Genomic DNA, 23,626 nt, shown 5'->3' with positions numbered 1-23,626 from the left:
GTGCTTCAGGAATCATCCTCACATCAGTGCAGAGCATCGATCCTGATAATCACATTTATATTGTTTTGTTACTGTGATTCTGTTTGCTCCATCATTGATCTCACACATTTATTACAAGCTTCTGACTTGCGTTCATGAACGGGGGGAAGGGGGGGGGGTGGTCCTGCACACCTGCACCAGATCTGTGTGGAGCCATCAGGAAACTGTAGTTTTACTTTAAAATAAATCAAGTCAACACATGAAACAAACAGAAATGTTATATTTTAACATGTTTTGGGGGATTTGACTGGAACTCTCTAAATGTTTTTCTTCCAGAATGGTGTAAAGACACAGACAACTCCAATCACTGTGTATATAAATCACCAAACGTAAGCCTTTTCACAGAGGATGTTTGAGCATTTAATTTCATATATAATTTTTTCCTGGTTTGATGTTTAGCTGTTTGGAATCAAATGTTTTAAAGAACAATAGAATTAAATGAACTAAAAACCTCCTTCACATTTTTATTTTTGCATTTTCACTGATTGAGACCATGAAAATTGAAGGTCAACTAAAGGGAAACACATTTCCTAAGAAGGGCTTCGGTTGTAAAAGCTCAGGAACCCGACGCCTGGTGCTGGGGACAATCCAGTCACCCTGACCACTGAAACGTAATCAGTTATTCATTCAGTCCTAATCAGTCAAAACTTGAGGAAATCCCCTGAAGGTGGACTTTAGATATCCTGTTCAAGTGGAGAAAAACATGTTTTGTGAGGCCACAGTGACCATGACAATTGTTATCCAAAATCAAATCAGTTCAGTTTTTGTTAATTCTACTGATTGTTTGTGCTACATGTAATGAAATTTGCTTTGGAAGTTTCTGAAATATCACTATGAACATGAGGTCACTGTGAACTTGACCTTTGCCCTATGGCCACACAAATCTTATCAGTTCAATTTTGAGTCCAGGTTAACTTTGCATGAAATTTGAAGAGAATCCCTGGAGATGTTCCTGAAATATTGTGTTCACAAAGCCCAAAATGTGTTTGAGATAATTAGTCTAAAGGGAACTTGTTACGAAAGAAATGTGGGTTACCATGGATACATCGTTTTAATATCCACTCTGTTGACACATGTACAACTGAGACTGAAAACAAGCTTCCATCATTAGGGTGAACCAGGCTTTTAACCTTATTCTTTGAAACCCAGGCGTCACAAAACAAGAGCTTTACGAAGCACAAACAGAGCAGGGAGGCCGGGGGCGTTTTGCATCATTATGTACAGCTGTTTTATTTGTGATTTCCCCAAAACATCATCAGTATTTTACTACATACAATGCATGTAATCAAAGTACAATGGATCAACTTCAAAGAGAAGAGCAAAAAAAGAAAAAAAGAGCAACACAAAGAACAGGCGGTGATTTTTTAACCACAAAGAGAGACATTGGTTAAGGTACTGTATGTATAACACTATTTATTATGGTATGGGGCTATTGATGATGCCATCAACAGCGATGCCATGGCAACTGTATATGTTTAAAAGACAAGTTTCTGCTAGAAGCACTGAGGTCTGGTGGGTTTTACTGCAATGTGGTGTGCATGGGTGAGGGGTAAAGGGATCTTATCTTGGGACTCTACTGAGATAAACTCTGATTTGAAGCATTTCTAATTTTGTTCTCCTAATGATGAGTAGGCTGTGCCGTGGGAGGCCACAGTCTGCTGCTGGATGTTCTATAATTAATCAAAATCTTTCATTTTAAACTGTTGCATCAGCACGAATCAAAACGAGTATATTTTTAGAAACCAGATAGGGTTTATATGTTTCTGGGGAAAAAAATGGAAAACATCAAGGGGAATAAATAAAAGAACAACCAGCAGAGAACCACAGACAACAACTCCCACGAGCACGCTACTGCCGACTCCTACAACTGATACAACAATTTAAGAAATTAGCAAATATGTGGATATGAAGAGAGGAAAAACAGCTACTATAACTCAATGAAACTGTCACCAGTAATACGAGGGCGGATTGTCCTGTATTCTGCTTTAAAACCCCTGATATTGTCCCAAAATAAGGCTGTGGGTTCTAGGCACACCAAGGTACAACTGAGCTGAGCAATATGTGCATTTATGTTTTTGTTTTTTTTCTTTTTTAAAGACATGAAACTTTCTGTATGTACTGAACTAATTAATGTTCAATTCATTTCTAACCACCTGGCTAGTCCAGGTCTTACTATAGAGATCAGAGTTAAAAAAAAAGATGACAACAGATCATTATTTTTGACATCACACGCTTTGCAGAGCATTTAGAGACAAATACACAAGTGCATCATTGGCAATAACTGCTGGTGAGGGAGAAAGAAGTGCACACACGTGAGCCGTGTGTGGGTTGATCAGCGAGTGTGTGTTGTGTTCACTGTCTGACCTTTTCAGTCAGTCAGCAGAAGTGTATCTTCATGTGTGAGTGCAGCTGTTTAAGTGCATGCGTGTATGAGCAAGCGCATATTTAAAGAGGTAGCAGAGAAATGCAACCAGAGCGACAGATGACGACGTATCCTTGATAGAATCTGCTCATCTGCTCTGGCAGAAGAGAAACTTTCTATCCACCGCCTCCTGCCGGTTCAACCAATCAGCAGGAGCCAAGGACCTTTAAGTGCCCACATTGTGTCATTTACAGATTCAGGTTCATCATTTGTATTTGGGGTCTCCTAGATTATCTTCACATGCCGTAATATTCCAATTATACGTCACTTGTTTCAGAACCTAGGCTGCTGTAGCCCTATCTGAAACAGCTCAGCGGGCCAACTCTTTTGTGATCGGTCAACTGCTTAATGTTCCGTCTCTTACACAGATGCTTCCTAATCAGCTCTGTTGCTACAGCAACAGTTGCGATCGAGTGATACACCTGAACCACCACTGCAAACAAGTTTTACCTGTTACTTGGTGACGTAGTTGCAAAGTAACTACCAAGGGGTTTTCTTTAACTTTATACAAAACAAAAAAAAGACATAATATGGGCACTTTAATTACGGCCACTATCACTCACAATCTGTCAAACCATCTAAGATTCAATTTTCAGTCTGTAATTCATTCGGTCCGTCATTTTTCTAGATACAGCTAATAACATTATCAACATTAAACAACAAATAATCTTTCTTCTATATTGGCAGATTGGGTGTCACATCGTATTATTTCATCTTTTTTTCCCAACGTGCCACATCTTCCCAATGACTACCTTGATTCCAAAAAAACATTGATCATTACATTATGAAATATTTATTCGCACTGAATGAACTCTGTGATATTTGCATATCTGTTCATCAACAGCAGCTGAGCGTGTTAAATGAACCTTAGAGGAGCCGTGAGGTCGTCATGCTGTGAGCTGAGAGGTGATATCATCATTATACAAAGAGTGATCGCTGAAGGCTCCGTGTGTCATTCACAGCATATGTGTTGAAGGCCTGGTGATGTGGAAGCTGAGTGAGAGGTTAGAAGAAGGCAGAGTGCTGAGAAACGGGGGGGGGCTGAGCCGAACAAAACTACATTACACACTATCTGTATCAAGAACATCTAAAACAGGATCCCAATGTTACAAAGCCTTTCAGACCTTTAAAGGAAAACAGCCACAGAGAAACGCACAGGACGAGACCGAGTGAAGGACATCGGGCTCAGTACTTTTTACATTTCAGATGTTAGGACAGAGCAATTATCGAAGTTTAACTACCACTCCCTTTTTTTAGTTTGAATAAGTACGTATCGATGACTCCACTTTCATCAAGCCGAGCGTTCGGACTCTCCTGGTGGAGGGTGTTGAACTGTGAGACATTGATTCAGCTCTAAACATAAAAAACCCAGAGAACAAACGAGTCCTCTGCCAATCAGGTGGCATTTTACTGTGACATGTTAGTATAGTGGCCTCAAAGTATTTTTGCAGGCTCTGCTTTGCTGAGGCAGGACCGCCTGCCTCCCGTTTCCTCCAAATCTGTTCAGTGCATCGTTGGTCTGGACACACGTCTCGTCACATCCACTGAGGTTTCATGCTGTGTTCACATAACAGCTTTCATCTCGGTCCCAGCGTGATCTGAGCAAAGACTTCCTCAACCCATTGTCTCTTTTAATTCTAATTTAATCTAAATTTGGGGTAAGATATCTCTGTTTTCAGTGCGTTTGTGATGACGTTTATGATGCACCGGGGGAAAGATAAGAAAGAAAGATGGACTTCTCTGTTGGCAATGAGAAATGAGTCACTCGCCCTTTTGAGCAGGTTTACTCGTGTTAAAATAAGTTGCTTGGACCTGCTTGTTTTGGTTTAAAAGAGGTATCATTAATGTTACATCTATATTTGATCTGTAACTGAGCTAACCGTGTCCTGGATGTAATTAAGTATTTAGCCTCAGCTGCTCTTCTCTTTGACTTGTTCACGTCATTGTCTCACTACAAACTCAAGTGTATAACCAAATTTATAGACTATACTATAACAGTTTTGGAGTATATACTGATGTCTAGTTAACTTCTCTATTGAAGGATGCATCATCTTTTTTTTTTTTAGGTTGAATTGTGTCACATAAATTAAGAAGCTGGGCTCTTTTAGCTGCTATGTGAACACAGCCATGCAGAGACTCTCAAATTTATTTTTGCCAGTCCAGTTGGGTGGTGATGCCCAAGAGGCCTCTGATGAACTGACTTTAAGATTTGTAGGCTTGTAGTGAGATCTGAGGTAAAAATGATCCAGCATTTGAAAAGAGAAAAGATATAAAAAGGAATAAACTGTACATATACACAAAAAAACCTTCCTAAATTAGTGTTAAAATTCAAACGGATGCCTCATAAGAATAAAAAAAAAAAAGAGTCATGCTTCGACAAAAAAATTAAACATATGCTTGTATGTATGTGCAGGAGGGAGAGGTAGTATGTTTGGTTATACGCACGTCGCCTGTTCGTAGAGACGACAAAGACTGAAAGTTCAGAATGAGGCAGAGACAAGGATCACGTGAGTAAAGCAGAAAAACTGGAGAGTGATCGTTAACATTTAGAAACATTGGGATCCACCTTATAAACTGACTGGCCTACTGGCAATAGGATTCTGCTGGACAATCTTCTACATCATAAAACAACTGGCAACTGGTTTACTGTATGTGTGTTTGAGAGAGAGAGACGTCATAACACTGCAAAGACTGAGGAGAGAGTTGTAGTGTGTCTGTGTGTGTGAGAGTTTATGTTTGGTTCCCTTAAAAGCTATGGTAATAAGTATTTCTGTAAATTACTGAGGTATCTGTTCAATGTTTCCAGCTGAGTGAGGTTTCCGTTAGTAAGGCTACTGAGGTGGAGCTGCTGACCTGGGTTGAGGGGAGGAGGGGTGAGAGGGGGGGGGGGGGAGAGACGTCCACATTGCTCAGGTCCATTTTAACATCTCCTCACATAGTCTACTGTCCTTGTGTTAACGTTAAGTGTCAAAACGCTAAAGCCAGACATGTCATGCAGGCACAGCGTTCTCCATGAACAAGCTAAAAATGATGGAAATTTAAGAAATTACCCACAGAGGAGAATCAGCAACGTGTTCACAAGCAGCATAGCAAAGTTAGATCGGTGAGGTTTCACTCTCGGAACCCTGGCAACAGAGCAGACTCTCCCCGCCTTCATCCCATCCTGCATTCCTTTTCTAACAGATGTAGGTGTTGATGTTATAAGTAAAAAGTCCACTTTTTTTTTTGTATGTCATTCAACAACTATTTTGTAAAAATGTCAAGAGCTGCAATGCGAGAGAAACACACAAAGTAGTGAGAAAAGTAAAGTCACACTTTGGGTTTTAGGAGGCGACGTCTCATCAGTCACAGCGCCCTCTGTCTGTACACCGCGTTACTTCGTCTGCCTGTGGCGAAAATACATTTTATACACAGTTCTTCTGGATGTCCACTCGGATTTTTTTTCTGGGAGGGACAGAAGCCGTCATTTCTGTATCGTCATGCGTGTCTTCGAAAACGTCCGATTCCCAAAGCAGCTTTCTCGCCAAACTCCCATCAGCCCTTGGTGCGCCACTGTTTCCCAGAAAAAGCAGAGCCTGAATGGCTGTCAAGTTAAAGCTATGAAGAGTAATCCTGCTGTAATTGGCTATTGCAGAAGAAGAGGCGGTTAGATGGTTGGGTGATGAATGAAGAGGCACGCCCATGCTGTTGCGATAGTGTCCATTGGCTAAATCCTGTGTCGGTCCGTTGAGGCAGTGTTAGTTCATGATCACTCGATTGTGTTTGACACCGTGCTTCTAGAAAAGCAGATGCAGCTTTTTTTCTCATTTTGAATACAGAGCTTGGGACCGCTTTTCCGTTAACAGAGACTCAGCTCTGCCGTGTTCCTTCCCCTCAGGTGACGGATCCAGGTGAAACATGGCCGCACTGACAAGTTATTCCAGTAGGAAAAAAGAAAGAGAACGGTTGCCAGTGTCCCTTCCCTGTCTGCACATGAAGTTAAAGCCACATCGTTAGTTTGAAAATGGCTATTATGTTTTCACTGAAATCACGAGAACAAGGGGAGCTTGTTCATTTGCACTTCTGGAGACAGAAAAGTCTCCAGGAGTCCACTTTGCTCATTCCTGCTTCATTTAAATGACGTCCCAGTGCAGCGAGCCAAGCACAAGCTAGAAAGCAAACTCTGAAACACATTGATCGACAATCTTGAACAGAACAAAACACAGGAAGAAAAAAAAGAAGAGAGATTTTCACCAAAATAAAAACATTATGGATATACTGTATAATTGTCAAAAGCTTATCGATTGACTTTAGAAGAGAGAGAGAATAGAACATACATCCATAAGCTTGGAACGGGCAGAGAGGGCACACTTCCTGTGGTGACGGACTGAGTTGTCAGGTTCCGGAGAGTTAAGATTGAATTGAACACACTACTGTTGTGTGTGTTTGTGTGTGTGTGGAGCATGCATGAGACTCAGCCAGTTGGAATGGACAACACAACCACCACTGGGAATGTTCGGTCACATGGGGCCTTTGCAGGTAGACATCTTAAGGTTTCTGAGTCCAAGCATTGCACTAATGTTCATTTTAGCATCAAACCAAATAGTTGGACTAAAAACTGCATCTTTTTGGATATGACATTGATCTTATTTGAATGTGTGACTTTGTTGTGAAAGGGACAAACCTAATTCTGAGTTTTCTTCACTGCTCCTTGAAACAACTTAGCCACGTCACCAGGACTGCCACCTCTGCCCGTCCTAGTTAAATACAACCTAAGAGTCCTTCTCCTAATTGCATATAGTGCTGTATCTCCAGAGCATCTTTCCATCAAACAATTGAATTCTCTTAGTATTTTGCCTACATTAATCTCTAACTATGTACAGACTTAGCAAGTGGTATTTACAAGGTTTGTCCACAAGGGGGCGACCCAGGCCTGCGTGAGGGGAGAGCATGCACCGTGTCAACAGAAAAGGTGATATGATATGTAGTGATGTTGAAAAGTAACATCCTAAAACCCTTGCTTATGCGGCTGGTGTTGAAATGATAGGTTGTGACAAAACGGTATGAGGCTTGGTTTATATAGTGAATACAAAAAGCATCTTTCTCATGTCTTTACATTTCTGTCCTGCTATTATGGCCATCTGAAGGATTTTCATTCAAAAACACTCAACTAAACATTGTTCTCCTATATCTATATTGCTACCATCTGTAGAATATCGAATTAGCCCTGAAGAAAGAAAAAAAAAAACTGCACACAAGGTTCATATTAATCAAGCAATGTTTTAACACCGATGACTATTATTTAAATGTAGCCATTAAATGGGTATGTACTTTTTAAGATCTCTACTGCATTGTATGGTAATGCAAACCATTTCATAAGAGGAGTTTATATTATTAATGAACATACGCTAGGGAATGAAAATCTTAGGGTAATCGTTAAAAAGTTTGACTTTTAGCTTACTTATGCTGTTTTTTAGTATGATTACAAATCACAGTGAATCCTAGAGCTTCAAAAACAATCTCCGTCTCATGATTGTAAGCTTACGCCACACACACGCCTAAACACCACATACACAATATCATCAGACAAACTTTTCCCTGAGGCAACAGCCGATAGTTGTAACTATCTAGCTCTAACTGTCGTAGCAGCAATCTAACCAGCCGGACAAAGATTTATTTATTTTCTTATTTTTTGGGATAATCACTATCCACGAAACATGATGTTGTGTCGGTCGACCAACTTCACAGGTCCAATAACGAGTAAAATCCAACAGAAAAGTGCTTCCCTGCACTGAACCCCCAGTCAGAGCCTGTACACACCCCCTTGTGGTCCATCAATATTCTCATACACTGTACACGCATCACAAAAATAGAAGGACTCCTCACACACTTCTCAGTGCTTTCTTGTGTGTGTGTACATATGTCTTTCCATAGAGAACACACACACAACTGAGGAGGAGCCTTCAAATCCTCTACATTATACAACGGTCAGAACAATTAGCTTCATGAAAGCAAACTTGTTTTGCTCTCATAAATATATCTATATATATATTTATATAGATATATATATAAGCTTATACGTATCATTTATATTTATATAGCATTATACATACATTCTTTTTGTGATAATTTCCCTGTAGACTGGTGAGCAGGAAATTTCAACTGTAGCATCTCCATCCTCCATCTCTCCAATCTCCTTCACTCAATCCTCCAAATCTCACCCAAACCCTCCGACTTAAGACTTCCTTCCACCATCTGAGATGTCTCCTACACACAGACACGGGCTGAGCAGGAGAAGACATCTGCTGGACTCTCATCCTCACAAAGTACTTTTTCAATAGCGAACAGAGTATATCAATTACGCCAAAGGGATGCACTGATATTGAACAACTGGATCGGGAATTGGTGACAATAGGGCCAATATATGGGAGCAATATATTCTGTTCAATTCGTCGTGCATCAGCAGCACATCGGTAGAACAGTAGATTTTGCTAACTGACATAGCATAGAGGGAGCCAAAATCAAAGGGTCAGTTTGGAGGTATTTAATGCTTCCTAAACTAACAAGTTCTTCAGCTGATAATAAGATTGGTCACTTATTAATTTAACACTGATATTTGATTGATACTCGTTATCAGCCGTTAACCAAGGCCCGGGTATCAATATCTGTACCAGGAGTGGCAAAGTCAGATCGGTGCATCCCTAATTACATTATTTTAAGATCGCCCATCGCTCATCATGTTGATGTTGAATATATTTGGATGTATTGGCTGTCAACAAACTGTAGATCAATGATGGTTTATAACTAAGTAACACAAGTGAAGTCACACTGCTAGAAATGTATCTGTCCCTCACAAGTGCCAGCGTGGGTAACTGATGGAGCTGTTGATGTGAACCTGAAGAGATGTTATAAAGATGATGGTAAAATAAAAGGACGTGACAGTCACCTCCATCAAGCTGTCTCCACTGTAAAAACATGGCAGAGATCTAGAAGTGATGTCCGGAGAAAGGTGGTGATGAGAGAAGGCAAATCTGGAGTTTGTGGATGTGGAGAGGATCTGGATGTCAAATCTGTTCCAGACATCACAACAGCAGCATGACGTGATGAAATGTGAGGCTTGTACTGTGTTTTCCAAAGCCTGTCAAAGTGCTGCAGAGATCCACAGCCTCATCAGGTGTCATAAATCCAAAAAATCCACAGGTCCAGGCGTTTGAGTATCGCTCCTAGAGGTCAGGAGGAAGAAGAGGAGAATGGGCCAAAGATGAAGAGGTGAATGTTACCATCTGTCTGATTATCCGTCTTTTCTCCCACATGTCCAGAGATGTATCAATGCCAGGTTTTCTTGGGGGAAACGGTGGAAAGGGTTGGTTAATCATCCTGTGTGTTATGAGGGAGTACAGGTGGACGTGCTGGCCTCTTTCTCTGCTATGACACCTCGCTGCCGAACACCTCCAGCACCAGCGGGGTGAGCTGCATGCTGTGCTCCGGCTGAAAGGAGAGCGAGCGGTACTGCTTGGAGTGCTCCTCGTTCAGGCTGCGCAGGTCGGCCAGTTTCTGGATCATCTTGGCGTAGAGGAGGCGTCCGCCCGAGTGGTTGATGCGGATGTAGGCCTGCAACGCCTCCGACAGACGGTCTTGGAGCTGCTCGACGCGGGCATGGTCCTGGACACCTGGACGATCTGCAACGGGAAAATGGAGAGGGTGGAAAATAAGAGAACGTACATCAGGAGAGAAGGTCAAAGAGAAGGGGAGGTTGAGGTGGGGAGGTTGATGGATGGAGAGAGAAAGAAAGCATCGGTCACATTAAAAGTTAAGCTATTGCTGCAAACACAATTTTGGAAGTTAATGAATAGTGATCATGGTATATTGTAATGGTCACTGTTAAACTGAATGTAGCTGTAGCTGCTCCCTTAACTACCCTTCAATAATGAAAGCAGATCTAACCCAACTGTTAAACAATAAACAGTATTTAGTTTGTACAGTTTCAGAACAAACTATAAAATATTACAACCACTTTCTTTCTGTTGTGCTTCTTTATAAAATGCTATATTCTGCCATTACTCTTTGAAGATAAATACTGTTTTACAGGCTCTCACTTTGTCATTACTTGCATAGTGTTTATTGTAGGATAAATAAGATAAGACCTGAGTGCACATGTTAGTGGCACTCTGCATGGACTAACACATTTTCTGACGCAAAAACAGGCACAATTTGATGCTGATCTGTTCACACAAACATGTAACAGCTGTGTTTTTGTAAAAGAGGTAAATATATCGAATAATTATAGCTAACTTTTAATATTTACACATTTTTGAAAAACAAAATGATTAACAAATACACAACAGAGTTGTCATCATGGTTATGTTTTAGGTCCCATTTGGGTTGCTAGTTGGATTATTCTGGGTATGAAGGGTAGGCATGATAAGCTAATGCTTCAGCTCCACACTGAAGGAACTACTTCAACAAGTCAGAAACCAGACTGAGAGACGAATAAAAGAAGGTTGAGAACACAAGAGCACCAGAATGCCCCTGACAAGAAGCTGAAACACAGTTGCAGCAGTGGTTGGAAGGTGTAGGAAGAACAATAATTATAGAAAGCAAACGTCCTTGAATTCAATGTTCAATCAACCTTACATAGAAAGGCCGACAGTTGAGTGCTACAGACTTGCATTAAGGATTTATCTGTGGTTTTCAGACAGAGTGAAGGACGTTACATGAAGTCAACCTCTACAGACACTCTCCAAGGAGAAATCCATCACTCACAAAGCAGCACAAAGCTGCAAGAATGAATTTCACCAAGAGAACTAAAAGAAGTCCAATGAATGTTAGCAGCACAATCTTAAGTTGGAAGAAACCAAAATAAATGTGGTTGGATCAGATGGGATCTGTTCTGTTTAGTGTGGAGCTGGTTGGGTCTGTCATCATCATAGGGTCGGCTTTAAAAGATGAAGGATGAAGTTTGCTGATATGTAACTAGAAAACCTACAAATGCCCTCAGAGGGATGCTATAATTACACTGCATGCAGTCTGAACTATTGAATATGTGCTACATTATAGGAATATTCAAATATCAGTGTTATTAATTATGGAATTATTAAAACTTGGTAATTAAAAGTGCGATGCAGGCCTGAAAAATAATGCAATGATAATGCCACTGTAAGATGAGGACCTGACCTAACCCACATTTATTTTGCGGGCATATGTGTGGTGTAGTTATTGTTAATGATGCTATAAAAGGAACTTGTGTGAAGCAATCCACCAAGCTATATAATGATTGGATAAATCATTGGGAATAGTTATAGTAATAGTAACAGCTAGGATTTGCTGCCATGTTTTCGTTTGATCAGTCTTGCTCATTTTAAATTAATTTTCCCTCCTGGTAATACACCTGTGAAACCTCTGACTATTTTATTAATTGCAATAGGTTAAGACGTTGATCCCTAACTGTGACCTTTGACTTGTTTGAAAAAAATCAACAGCACAGGACCAGACCCTACCCCCAACCAAAAGTTCTAAGTTTAATCAAAATTGGATTACAGCTAAGATGTATGTGACAGAGAGACAGAACATTAAAGAACTTCTGCTTCAGAACCACAATTTACATTAACACACAAAACAATAGCACCACGCTGTCGGAGTTGTTTATCATGTGTGAAGAACAGCAGAACATATGTTCTCTCAACAGTTTTATGTCACACAAATTTGTTTGAGGATTAAAACTGTCATGAAAAGTAGAAGCAAAGTATTTAAAAATATAAATGAATAGTGGTTCACTAATGAAGACTGAGCTGACAATTGTTGTGGTTGGTTTATATATATGGACCTTTCATTGTAGTTTAATGTCTGTTGTTCAAGTTAATTGAGTTATTTCTTCTTTGCCTTTGGCTAAAGCCGAATATAATAATGTGTAATTTAGTGATGTTGACCAGAATGTACTTGTATATACACTGAAATAATGCAATTACTGTAAGAGCCTGCAAGCTGAGTATTCATCACTTTCTATTTTATTAATTTAGAAAGGATTGGTGCTTGAGCCGCAGTGGAATAATGTTCGACAAGCCTTGAGGCAGAAGGACGCTCTCACTCGATGACTCACCTTAGCGTTAGACGGTGAAAACAAACAGTCGGTGAAATGTTTTCAGATAACTGCTGCTTGAAGGCCACATTAGGCAATTACGTTCTTTCACTTGTCATTAAAGGTTAACCCAATATTAATTTCTGATGTGATGTTTTATATCTCTGTACTGTAAATCTGAACATATTGTCTATCAGGAAAAGCTTTTCATGGGTAAATGGACACACACACAAAACACACACACACACACACACACACACACACACACACAAGCAGTACCTGGGGAGAGCAGGCAGATGGCCATGAGCAGCACGTGTTCCTCTTCGTGCATGTTGAGTTTCTTCAAACCGACCTGGAACTTCACCAGCGGCTCTAAAAGCTCCAGAGTGTGGCCCGCTGGAGAGGACAACACGGAGAGAGTGTGTTACATCAGGGAAACATATTGTGCTTTCCTACTAACGTATGAATGAAAACACACTTACAGCACAGGGGCTTCAGAGGAGAATCACAGTTCTCTCTTGCTATGTTTATACATCCCTGACAGAGAACATTACTTCCTGTCCTGCATGTGCGAGTGAACAAGCACAGAGTGTGTGTATTTGTGGCTGCTTTATTGCTTCCATGAAAATACCTGATCGAAACCTCACAGTTATGTGCAAGTCTGCATAGAGAAGCAGCGTGTGGGTGATCCTTGTAAGAGTCGGTTATATGGAGTGGGGGGAAAAGAGATCACAGCTGTGTCATCAGCTGCAACAATGCACACTTAACATTTTATCAACGCGTGGTTGATGTTGCAGCCAACATGGACACTTGGAAAACAGGGTGTGTGAGTGTGTGTGTTTGTGTGTGTGTTGATTGGCAAAGTCTCTGTCACATATCTATCAGTCTGAACATGCTGTTCATTGTGTGTGATTTATGAGGTGCAGTTAGAACACATGAAACCAAGCTACTGGTCCCGTTTCACTACTATGACGGTGAGATGTAACCAACCCTTTGTGACATCATTGACGCAGTATTTGAAGTCGGGCCCTCCGCAGCTCCAGGACATGTCCTCCAGATTGAATGACTGGTTGGACCGCAGCATGATGATCTCAATGGCACTTGACTTCAACAGAGCGATCTGGTCCTCGGCTGTCAGATCTCTGGAATAAACACACAGACACAGTATGAGCAGAGGTGGCTAAAGTAAACACATTCTTTACTCAAGGAGAAGTACAAATACTTGTATTAAACCACAGTCAAGTCTAACAACTGGTATAACCTTTACCTTTTTTAAAGTATAGAAGTACAGGCTGTAAAATGTATTATATAAAAATAAAACGTTTCCCTCCCTCTATATCTATGCGAAGCAAAGTGAGATCCATTTCACATTAATATAATTTGACAACTATTTAACTTAAACCTCTCTGACTTCAAGTAAAATATAAACACAATAAAATAAATACAGGGGTTAAAGCAAAAAATATTTGCGAGTATGAAAAATTGTCCAGGATGAAATGTCCACACTGTTTTGAAATAAGTATTCTTACGATCTAAAGAAGGTTGCCTTCACTTGTACATGTGTGTGCAAGTGGAAGACTAACAATGACAGCATGCATAGAGAATTTATGATTTACTGTAGTAACAGCGCTTTCAACCCAAGGCTTTGGCAAACCCTTGCCTAAGGTCGTACATGTTTACTGTATATATGCGGTATGTGTCTCCACATGCTGACAGATGCACATACAGCTTTAGGACCAAACACTATCACTACCTCCAAGATGGGTAAAAGGCTTTCTGAGTTTTTCTATGCATGTATATATATATATATATATATATATATATATATATATATATATATAAAAACTATATATATAGTGATTTCAACTTATTAAATTATAAAGACCAAAACAAAAGTAATCCTGGGTATGGATATCTTTATAATTGTATTAAACGATAATTTAGGAAAAAAATAGGAGACATATACATATTCCACTTATTTCTCATCACGTTCAAATTTTGTTATTGCTCTTATTAAGTGGTCATAAACCAGCAAAAAAACCTTGAAGGTGGTGGTGTTAACTGTTAAATGTGCTTCATGCAGAGGTTGCTAAAGGGAACACCGTCACCTTGATTTATAGTGATGTGCTTGAAAGAATTTACTGCTTTTTTTGTTGGATTTATTTGAAGCGGATGAACCTGAATAGGCTGTAGTTTGAATTACTGTAGTGTTGCTGTATGTGAAGCGTAGATAGATATAATTGGTAAAAATAGGTGGCAAAATAATGTTCAAATACTAAGGCAGGAGATTTTTCTTAAATGAGGGCCGAGGGACAAAACGAGGTCTAATCAGAGTTCATCGACTGCTCAAGGGTAAGAAAACAATCTTAAAACCCTTGGTGGGTTCACAAGCTGAAAACCTACTTGTCTTCATATATCTACAGTACCCGCGAGGTACTTTATATTTCTACCCCTACCTACCGCCTAACAACACACACCTGATACTTGGCTTCAAATATATACTGTATACCAATGATGCAAAGCAGCAATGTCAGCAGTGGAATATTACATGGATATTCATACAAAGCCACGTGAAGACCAACAATTATTGATCCATTTCCATTTCTTTCACTCGTGTATTCATCATGAGTACCCACGTGGCAGACATGTCTTCCCTGGTCTTTTGTTACATGGTCTTATGTACGTGCACATCTCTCCACTCAGCATGTTTGGAAAGCTACAGCCTGTTCCAGCCGCTTTCTTGGAAGAGCTTGTTTGTTTGGGAGCAATGATAACATCTCGTCTTACCCTGGTAATAAGCTGCACACATGTGGGCAGTGAGTCAGTGTGCTCCGCGTGTAGGTGTGTGTGGGGGGGGGCTCGTTCAGGCTGCCAGCCTTTGTGTCTGTGCGTGCTACTGGTTAGATGCAGCAGGATTTTACCAGTCAACAAATTATTCAGAGGAGTGGTACAAACAAGGAAGCAGCGGGGGTAGTACTGCTTAATCTTCTATGTGGCTACAATATGACCAAAGAAATATAAAATATTCAACGTATCAGTACCAGAGATTTCACTTTCACTCGCCATTTAAACAGTTTGTTGAATTAGGGCTACAATTATTTTATTATTGATCAGCTAAGATTGTATTATATGGATCCCTTTGTCTATAAACAATGATATATACATAGTCTGTTTTAATTGGTACCTGAAGCCTGGAATCATCTTGGCAAAACCAATGACCTTCTGGATGCTGTAGGAGACCAGGTCGGCCAGATGAGGGAGCATGGAGAGCTTAGTATCCTCCTCGCTGGAGTCTGGACTGCTGGCGCCATCCTGGTACATCATCAACAAGTTGCTGAAGTTCATCTTGGTGTCCACGGACTCTGTTTAAGCAGGAGATGACGAGACAAGACAAAGGCAGAGGAAGGGAATGAGGAGAGGGGATGGGGAGAGTAAGGAAGTGATTAAAAAGAACACATTGAAATTTCAGATTCACCTCTCACTTCCGCCTGACTAATGTTGCCTGTCAAATTGCTACTGAAGCCAACGATGTTACTTCGTTAATCAGCCCTATGAGTTCAAAAGAACGCACGGCCATGTGACCTTTACCTTTTGACCACCAAAATGTAATCAGTTCATCTTCTTGTCAAAATGAACGCTTGTTCAAAATTGGATGACATTCCCTCAAGCTGATCTTAAGATTTCCCTTTCAGGAAAAACATAAACATTTGAACTCAAAAATCGAATCAGTTCATCCTTGAGTCCAAGTCAATAGTTGTACAAAATTTGAGGAAATATCCTCAAGGTATTCTTGAGACAGTCTGACCTACAGACACACTGATTACTATATTAGTCCTGGAGGAATAAAAAACAACGGATATATGGCTATATCAACAATAAGCAACATTAAATAGAAGTAAAACATGATCAGATGATCTAGGCAGCGAAGTCACTTCCTGCCTCTGCCTGCTGCTCCACCTCTGGCCTGAATAATGCAGAGGATTTGATGCTGTTGTGAACGCGTGCGTCTGTGCAAAAAAACTCCTGTTGTGTTGTGCATGTGTAGTGGCCAAGCTAGGGGTAAACTCTGTAGCCAATTCTCCGGATTTTACCCGTAGGTCATGTCTGAAAACAGCTTTAGAAATTAATTTGAATGGCTTTTCATTGGAACAGTAAAACCCAGCGTGAGACACAGAAAGACCGCCGCGCTAGAGTTACTGCCATATTTGTGTTTTGAAAATCGACAAATCATTTGATGCAAATTGCATTTGGATGCAAACAAATTAACAAAGTCAGATAATAAAATCGTCCTGTGACATTTTTAGGACACATGGTCATTACTGTACATTTATAAATGTGTATAGGTCTTATCGATGAATAGAGCTTGCAACACAGTGTAACCTTGCTGAGAAAATGAGTAGAGTTTGTTCCCACATACGTAGATGTTGAATGGCTTTTCACTGGAACAGTAAAGCTCAGCATGAGGCACAGAAAGACCATCGCGCTAGAGTTACTGCCATATTTGTGTTTTGAAATCGACAGATCTCCTAGGGGACCTTAGTTAAGTTAACCCTGAATCACCAATCAATCAAACATCAGAGGAGAATGAGGTGTCTTACCGGGAGAGTGGTTGAATGAGTCAGAGGAGGCATCGGACAGAGAGTGAAGGGACGCCGCTCTGCTGGCACTGCGTGTTACTGGGCCTTCACGCACTGGAGGCTGCAAACAAACACAGACACACACAGATATTGATATCCTCACTGTAATACAGTCACAACTCAACGCACTACTGGGCTCCTCATCCGTGCCACCTGGAGTGAGGAATCAAATACAAATATTAACTCCATTATTCTTATTCAGGCTGTAGGAATCAGAACCTGACTAAGTCTTTGGAAGGCTACATTAAAACGAATGTTTGTCAGGTTTGTATAAAACCAGATGATGAACTCAAAAATAATGTTTGACAGGTGTGTATAAAGTTTGTCAGGTCTGTATAAAACCAGACGATAAACTCAAACACGCTGTTTGATTATTTGTCTAGATTGAAGAAAGTAAGTTCTGTAATCAAAATGTGTGCTCTCTTTATGTTTACTCCTCAAAAAGCTACAACAAGTGTGTAAATAACGCTCTTCTAGTCTTGAAGACCACTCAAAGCGCTTTACAGTACAGTTTATTAACCATTCATCCCCAGTGCATCTACGGGCAGCACTTTTCTATGAGGGGAAATTCAGGGTGTCTTGACCTTGACCAAGGACTCTTTGGCATGCAGATGAGGAAGACCGGGATCGAACCGCCGACTTTCTCTTTAGTTGACAACGGATCTATCCCCTCAGCCACAGCCTTCTTATTAGAAATCTGATTAATATCTGTGTAGTAGAGAATGTGTTCCCATATACAAATAGTCATCTACCTAATTCTTACATAAATGTCTGTCTATTTCACCGTATCAGACAAAAAATCCACTGTACTGTGGCAGCAGGCACTGATCCCTGCCATGGCAACAACCTTCAGAGAATCACTACTTCTTTGGCAATTTATCTACAAAGTAAGAGCACATGTTCGTTTTGTTGCAACAATGCTTTATACTGAGAGGATTACAGAGCTTTTATTTTGATAAATTGTGATCTTGGGTCTGAAGATTGTGTTGATTGCTTAATTTATTATGCAATGTATGAAATTATAATAATTCTAACTTGTATATAACTCACACACCCTCCAGTTGATCATTGGACTCTCTTCAACAGCCCATTCCAAACTGGCAGGTTTAGAACGGACACTACACTAGTTTCAATGATCAATTTCAAAGCACAGTTTAGTTTTTATAGTCTTATCAGAGATTAATCTAGGTTTTAGTCTGGTATATTTGTAGGATTAACATCTTGTAGAGGGTCACATGCAGTTCAAAGAGACAATCACAACGCAATATCTGCAAAGGGTCAGGTCAGTGTGGTTGTGGCTCTCTGCTACAGTGGGTGACACAATCACACATGACACTAATAGATCTTTCTATCCAATCTCATTTACTAGGGCGACCCAGTTGCTGTGGTCCACTGGGAGAATATCACCTACCAAGCGATGCCAGTTACAGGCGGTTAAAAGCCTTTATGGACATGTGTGAAAGAATCTGAACCAGCAAGTGAAGCTGAACTGTAGATCAGTTAAAAACACTTAGGTCATTAAAAAACAGTGTTTATTCACAATAGTCAGTGATTATACTTTTAGAATATCAACTGGTTCAGGAAGTAGGGGTAATAACCTGTATTTAGTTGTGTTTCAGTTTAGTGAGTGGGACTCACAGTCCGAGCTCCGTTCAACACATAGAGCAATGAATCACCCAGCAGAATGATTCACTTTGTCTGGCTGCAGAGGGCGCTGTTGCTCAGTAAAAGATATATAGTGTAGCTTTCAAGACAAACTGATCTAAACAGTCTCAAATGTATTCATGGTGATAAGATAACAGAACACTGAACTGTATGTAACTGCTTATCATTTTTTAACTGTAGTATTTTCTCAAAATGCTGTACTGCAGGAAACCCTCTTTTTGTCGCATTACATCTGACCTGCTCCCCCCACATTTAAGCATCTCGGGCTGCATCGATGATAATGTTAGTATGGTTTTGGTAAAGTAAGAAACTTAGTAGTGGACTCACCCTGAAGCGGGAGAAGTCAGAATAGGAGTCATCATAGGTCTTGTGGTGAGCTTCCACCAGAGAGGAAATCATCTGAGCTTGCTCATCGTTCAGCCGCGGCCTCATCGCCTCCCGGGCCGCCTCATCCTCCTTCCTCTTCAATATCATTTCTTTCTTCCTCTGAACCTCCTCATCTGTCAGGATGACTGAAGATGGGGGAGAAGACTTATTCAATTTTTTTGTATTCAAGTAAAAATTTAATCAACAGCCTCCACACATATAAACATGGAGCAAAAAAAGACAAAATAAAGAAAATACACAAATAAAGTTCAACGTTCAACAGAATTAATCACATATTCCAATAACACTAAAAACTGAATTCCAAAAATCAATACCAACACTAAAAATTTGTATTTTGAAATCAAATTTTTGAATTTATCCCCCAAAAAAGGTTACAAGCAAATGTATCTAAAATTAAGAGTAAACTCTTATCACATTGAAACTAACTGACTCGTATCACTCCTACTTCAGTGAAAACAAACGGGTCTACATGTTTAATGATACCACACTCTTCTTACACTGTTACAATGTGGTTAAGCATACGGACATGCTAAAGGTATAATTATAGACAAAGCATAGAATCCCACTGGAGGAGCTTTAACAGTGTAAATAGGTTGTTTGAGCCACAAATAAATCAAAGATGGTGACAAGGTGTTTGTGTTTAAGTGAATACAAATCTGGACAATTATCAAATCCTGTAGTTACAAAGTGTCTCAGACTGATGTCATTTTCCAGTTCAGTTTGTGTTTGTGGTTATGTAGAACACTTTGCATCTCTAGGAGGTCACTTTACATCCTTTTTACCACAGCCAAAGAGTGTCCATCTGTATTTGTTTGTCTGACTGTCCGCAGGATTACACAAAAACTGCCAAACCAATGTCCATGATATTTTGTTGAGAAGGCCTTACCCAACAACAAAACTATTCGAGTTTGTGGTGATTGGTGAATCATATAAATGGGCAGGATTTCCCCCCCCCACCACCTTTGTTATATAGCGAGATAGGGTATGGGCTCTCAAAGCACCTTGCTAGTTCTCATTAAAATTTGAAATTTTTGATTTGAGTTTAACTCAATTCTATTCCTAGAATTACCAGTTGTAAGATGAGTTTAAAGACACAGAGAGAGAAAGGGGAAGTTATCCCCCACATTGAAAGGAAAGCAGTTCTCATAGTGTTCCTTAGCAACACTTTAGATGAAGTAAAGACATTACAGTATTATAATTGAGTGCTACCTCACAGCATGTTATGGTAGATAAGTGCAACCATTGAGAAGTAAAACTAAGTACGATTTCTAAAATAGGTGAGGGAGATCTAATGGATACTGCAAATATTTCCATCTCAGGTTACATGGTCCATTCATCTCTGTGCAGCACGCAGAAAAGGTCTGTCATCTCCGCTGCCTCTTAATGCAGCTGCTGTTGTGGGTGTTGGACAATAAAGTGCTTCTTGCCTTATTCATGTTGCAGGAGTAAAGACCACAGGGTGAGCGGCACAGTAGTGCAGAATGGATAAGACATAGGGTCTGTTCTAAGTCTGACAAGAGAATCTGATATTTCTATTTCTAGGTTTGCACGCCACTTCCTCTTGTCTTCAACCACAATATTATTTTGTAATATTATTTTCACAAGACTCATTTATTACGGCAACAAATCATTTTCTGCAAGATTTCAAATACAATTCACGCAGAAATAAAAAAAATGAGAGCTGTGTCTTTACTTTATTTTTGAACAAGTGGGAGGAGGAAGCTGAGCTCTTTGGCCGCAATAAAACATATTTCGAGAAATGTCAGTGCCATCATAAAAATCTTTTTTGTCTTCGCTACGTAATAAAACTACTCACAGACAAACAATAAAAATCCTGCTCCAGCTTTACACACTGAAATGTATTATGTATTAAAACATATTGCGGCAAATAAAATAACAAGGCAAAGCGGAAAACAAAAACACCACGCGACACATGTTTGTCAATTTTACTTTGACTGAGTATGGTGGAGTCTATGCAAGAGGTCTTTAATCCAACCTTAAACCACGGGGCTGCCCTTGCTATGAGCGGCCTATTAGAAGCTTATCCCTGTAAAAAAAATTGATAACACACACACGAGCAATATTTGTCTTCTAAGGACGACTACATCTGGATGTGTGCTGCAGAGTTGCCACTGGTGGTGTGAAACAGGAAACCTTGAATTACAAGCTGAGCCTGAAGATATTCTGCAAAATGAAAAACAGGTGGCTCGAACGCTCAGTGTGTGAATGCAACATTTGTAATGAGGGGGTTTTAAAAGACATTCCTTCTGTGTTACATTTCTTGTTTGACTATTACTGCAAACGGAGCCTATCTATTACTTGTATTGAAACACATTTTAACACTATATTTCTGTCACTGCTTTAATTGAGTTACGAGATCATGTCATGTGCAGATGGGGCCTCAAGCAACTTCACCTGCAAACACTCGACTACTATCTATAAAAACCTCCATACTGTATTCTGCCAGGTATAGATCCACTGTGTGTTATAGAACAAGTCATTGCAGTTGAGCCTTGAGAGAGTGTTGCATCATCTGTGTTTTATGCTGCTGATGGCAATGAGAACACATTTCAAGGGTCCCAGAGTTCACAAGAAACTGAACAGAACATTCAGGGCTAAAACCACTCAAGGAGAAACTATTGGAGATATGTATATATATTTTTTATAGATTATATTCATGCTATAATTTTCTCTATTCTGGATTATTGTTACTCTCTTTTCACCTGCCTGATCCAACAAAGTCTACAGAAATTGCAGCTCGTCCAAGATGCAGCAGCCATAGTTCTCAATAAATCTGTTCAAAGAGAGCGCATTACTTCTCTTCATTGGATGCCAGTAAATTATATTTGATTTCAACATTTTATTGCTGACTTTAAAGGCCCATTCTGGAGTTGCACATAACCACATTTCAGATCTTTAGACACAATATGTGCACAGTCCTATCCTGAGCTCCTCAGTGAAGGCCCTGCTCTCCATTCCACAGTCCCGGCTGAGGATCCCAGGTGACTGGGCTCCAACTCTTTGGGAAAATCTCCCTGAGGAATTCCATCTGAGAACTCCTTAACCAATTTTAAATATCTCTTAAAGACACATTCTTATAATTGTGGTTTCTCTTATTTTTCCCCTATTATTTTATCTTGTTTTTACTCTTTTCCCATCTGTAAAAGTTTTTATTTTTGCATTTGTGCTCCAACGCTGTGTGGTCTTCAAATTGCTTTTGACTGTTTAACTTAAGCACCTAATAAGTGTTTTGAAAGGTGATATATATATATATAGTAGTAGAAAATGTATTCCTTCTTACACCCTCTTACATTTTCGCCATCCATCTGAGGCCTGGCTCTGTTGATAGCCGCTGCAGTCACTGGTGGAGTAATGCGCTGACCTCTGAATGCCTCTGCCTGTATTATTCTTTTGACTCCCTGCCACAGTGACCTATGATTACTCATGAAGAGCTCAACTGTACGGACAGACAGACAGATGGACAGCATTAGTGCCAGACATACCACGCCTGCCAAAGGGTCACGGGCACAGAGTCCTGAGGTCAAAATACACAGATACGACTGTGAGTCGCACAATCTGGCAGCTACAAAGACTCTGTCTCGCCTATTATACTTTGCAGGCATCTAATTCAGCACCATTACCTTAGGTAATTTGTTTAGGTTCACACTGACCTGCATAGCAAACCTTATTTATGTAGGAATAAAGCTCCTGACACCATTTTTCATGAGCTATTCTGAATAAAGTGTAGTCTACTGGCTCCACTGTTTTTTTTAAATCTGTTAATGCAGCAATTTCTGTAGCATTTAAAAAAAATGTTATTTTAGCCTTTACAATTTTAGGTGCATATTTGGCTAAAAGCAATAAATACACCAACTAAATCTATGGGATGGCATGGATGACTCAAAATGTTGTGGTTTTCAGATCTTCCACTTCATACTAGATGCTGGTTGTTTTCCTGGAAGCTGTAAACAACTATATTTGAAGTGGACTTCCAGTGATTGCACCCTGGATTGCAACCTCAGTCACGGCCTTACGTAAGCTCATGATGTGCGTTGTGGCGATCCAAACAACACAGACTTAATGAAGGCAACTGAATGAGTCGGACTGCTTAACTAACCAAAGGGTTTACTTGGCTTTCATCTCCTTTAAACCACCATCATTAATTAGGCGTTTGGCTCTGCTCCAGTGTCTGTCCGAGCCCACGCCAGAACCACTCCTTGTGGTGAGGATTATCCAAGCATGCAGCCTGAACATGAATAGGCACAGTTTGGTTGGAGTTTGGCACAGGTTGTCAAAGAAGCTATTCTAAGGCTGGAACATGATTGAACCAGCCAGGTTTTCAGCCAAGTTTGAGCCCTGGATGGCATCGTCAAGGCAGGAGTCCACAAAAAACAACTGACCATCAAAAGAACATTTGACCAC

At 40.1% G+C, this 23,626-nt stretch overlaps 1 protein-coding gene across 1 annotated transcript in view; it reads right to left on the bottom strand.

Moving 5' to 3' along the window:
* Window positions 1–1,240: 1,240 nt before the first annotated feature.
* The window catches only part of LOC133005600 (vitamin D3 receptor A), a 75,900-nt gene continuing 53,514 nt past the window's right edge, over window positions 1,241–23,626 (bottom strand). Inside the window, exons 4-9 of the mRNA XM_061075333.1 lie at window positions 19,145–19,329; window positions 17,114–17,213; window positions 15,700–15,877; window positions 13,506–13,657; window positions 12,795–12,911; window positions 1,241–10,119 (exon numbers count right to left, since the gene is read on the bottom strand). Of these exons, the coding sequence (XP_060931316.1) occupies window positions 9,866–10,119; window positions 12,795–12,911; window positions 13,506–13,657; window positions 15,700–15,877; window positions 17,114–17,213; window positions 19,145–19,329 (986 nt within the window). The 3' untranslated portion in view covers window positions 1,241–9,865. The remainder of the gene's footprint in view (window positions 10,120–12,794; window positions 12,912–13,505; window positions 13,658–15,699; window positions 15,878–17,113; window positions 17,214–19,144; window positions 19,330–23,626) is intronic.

The sequence above is a fragment of the Limanda limanda genome, chromosome 7 (assembly GCF_963576545.1).
Source record: "Limanda limanda chromosome 7, fLimLim1.1, whole genome shotgun sequence".
Taxonomy (NCBI): domain Eukaryota; kingdom Metazoa; phylum Chordata; class Actinopteri; order Pleuronectiformes; family Pleuronectidae; genus Limanda; species Limanda limanda.
Note: the sequence above shows the minus strand (reverse complement) of the source record. Positions and strands in the feature narration are given on the sequence as shown.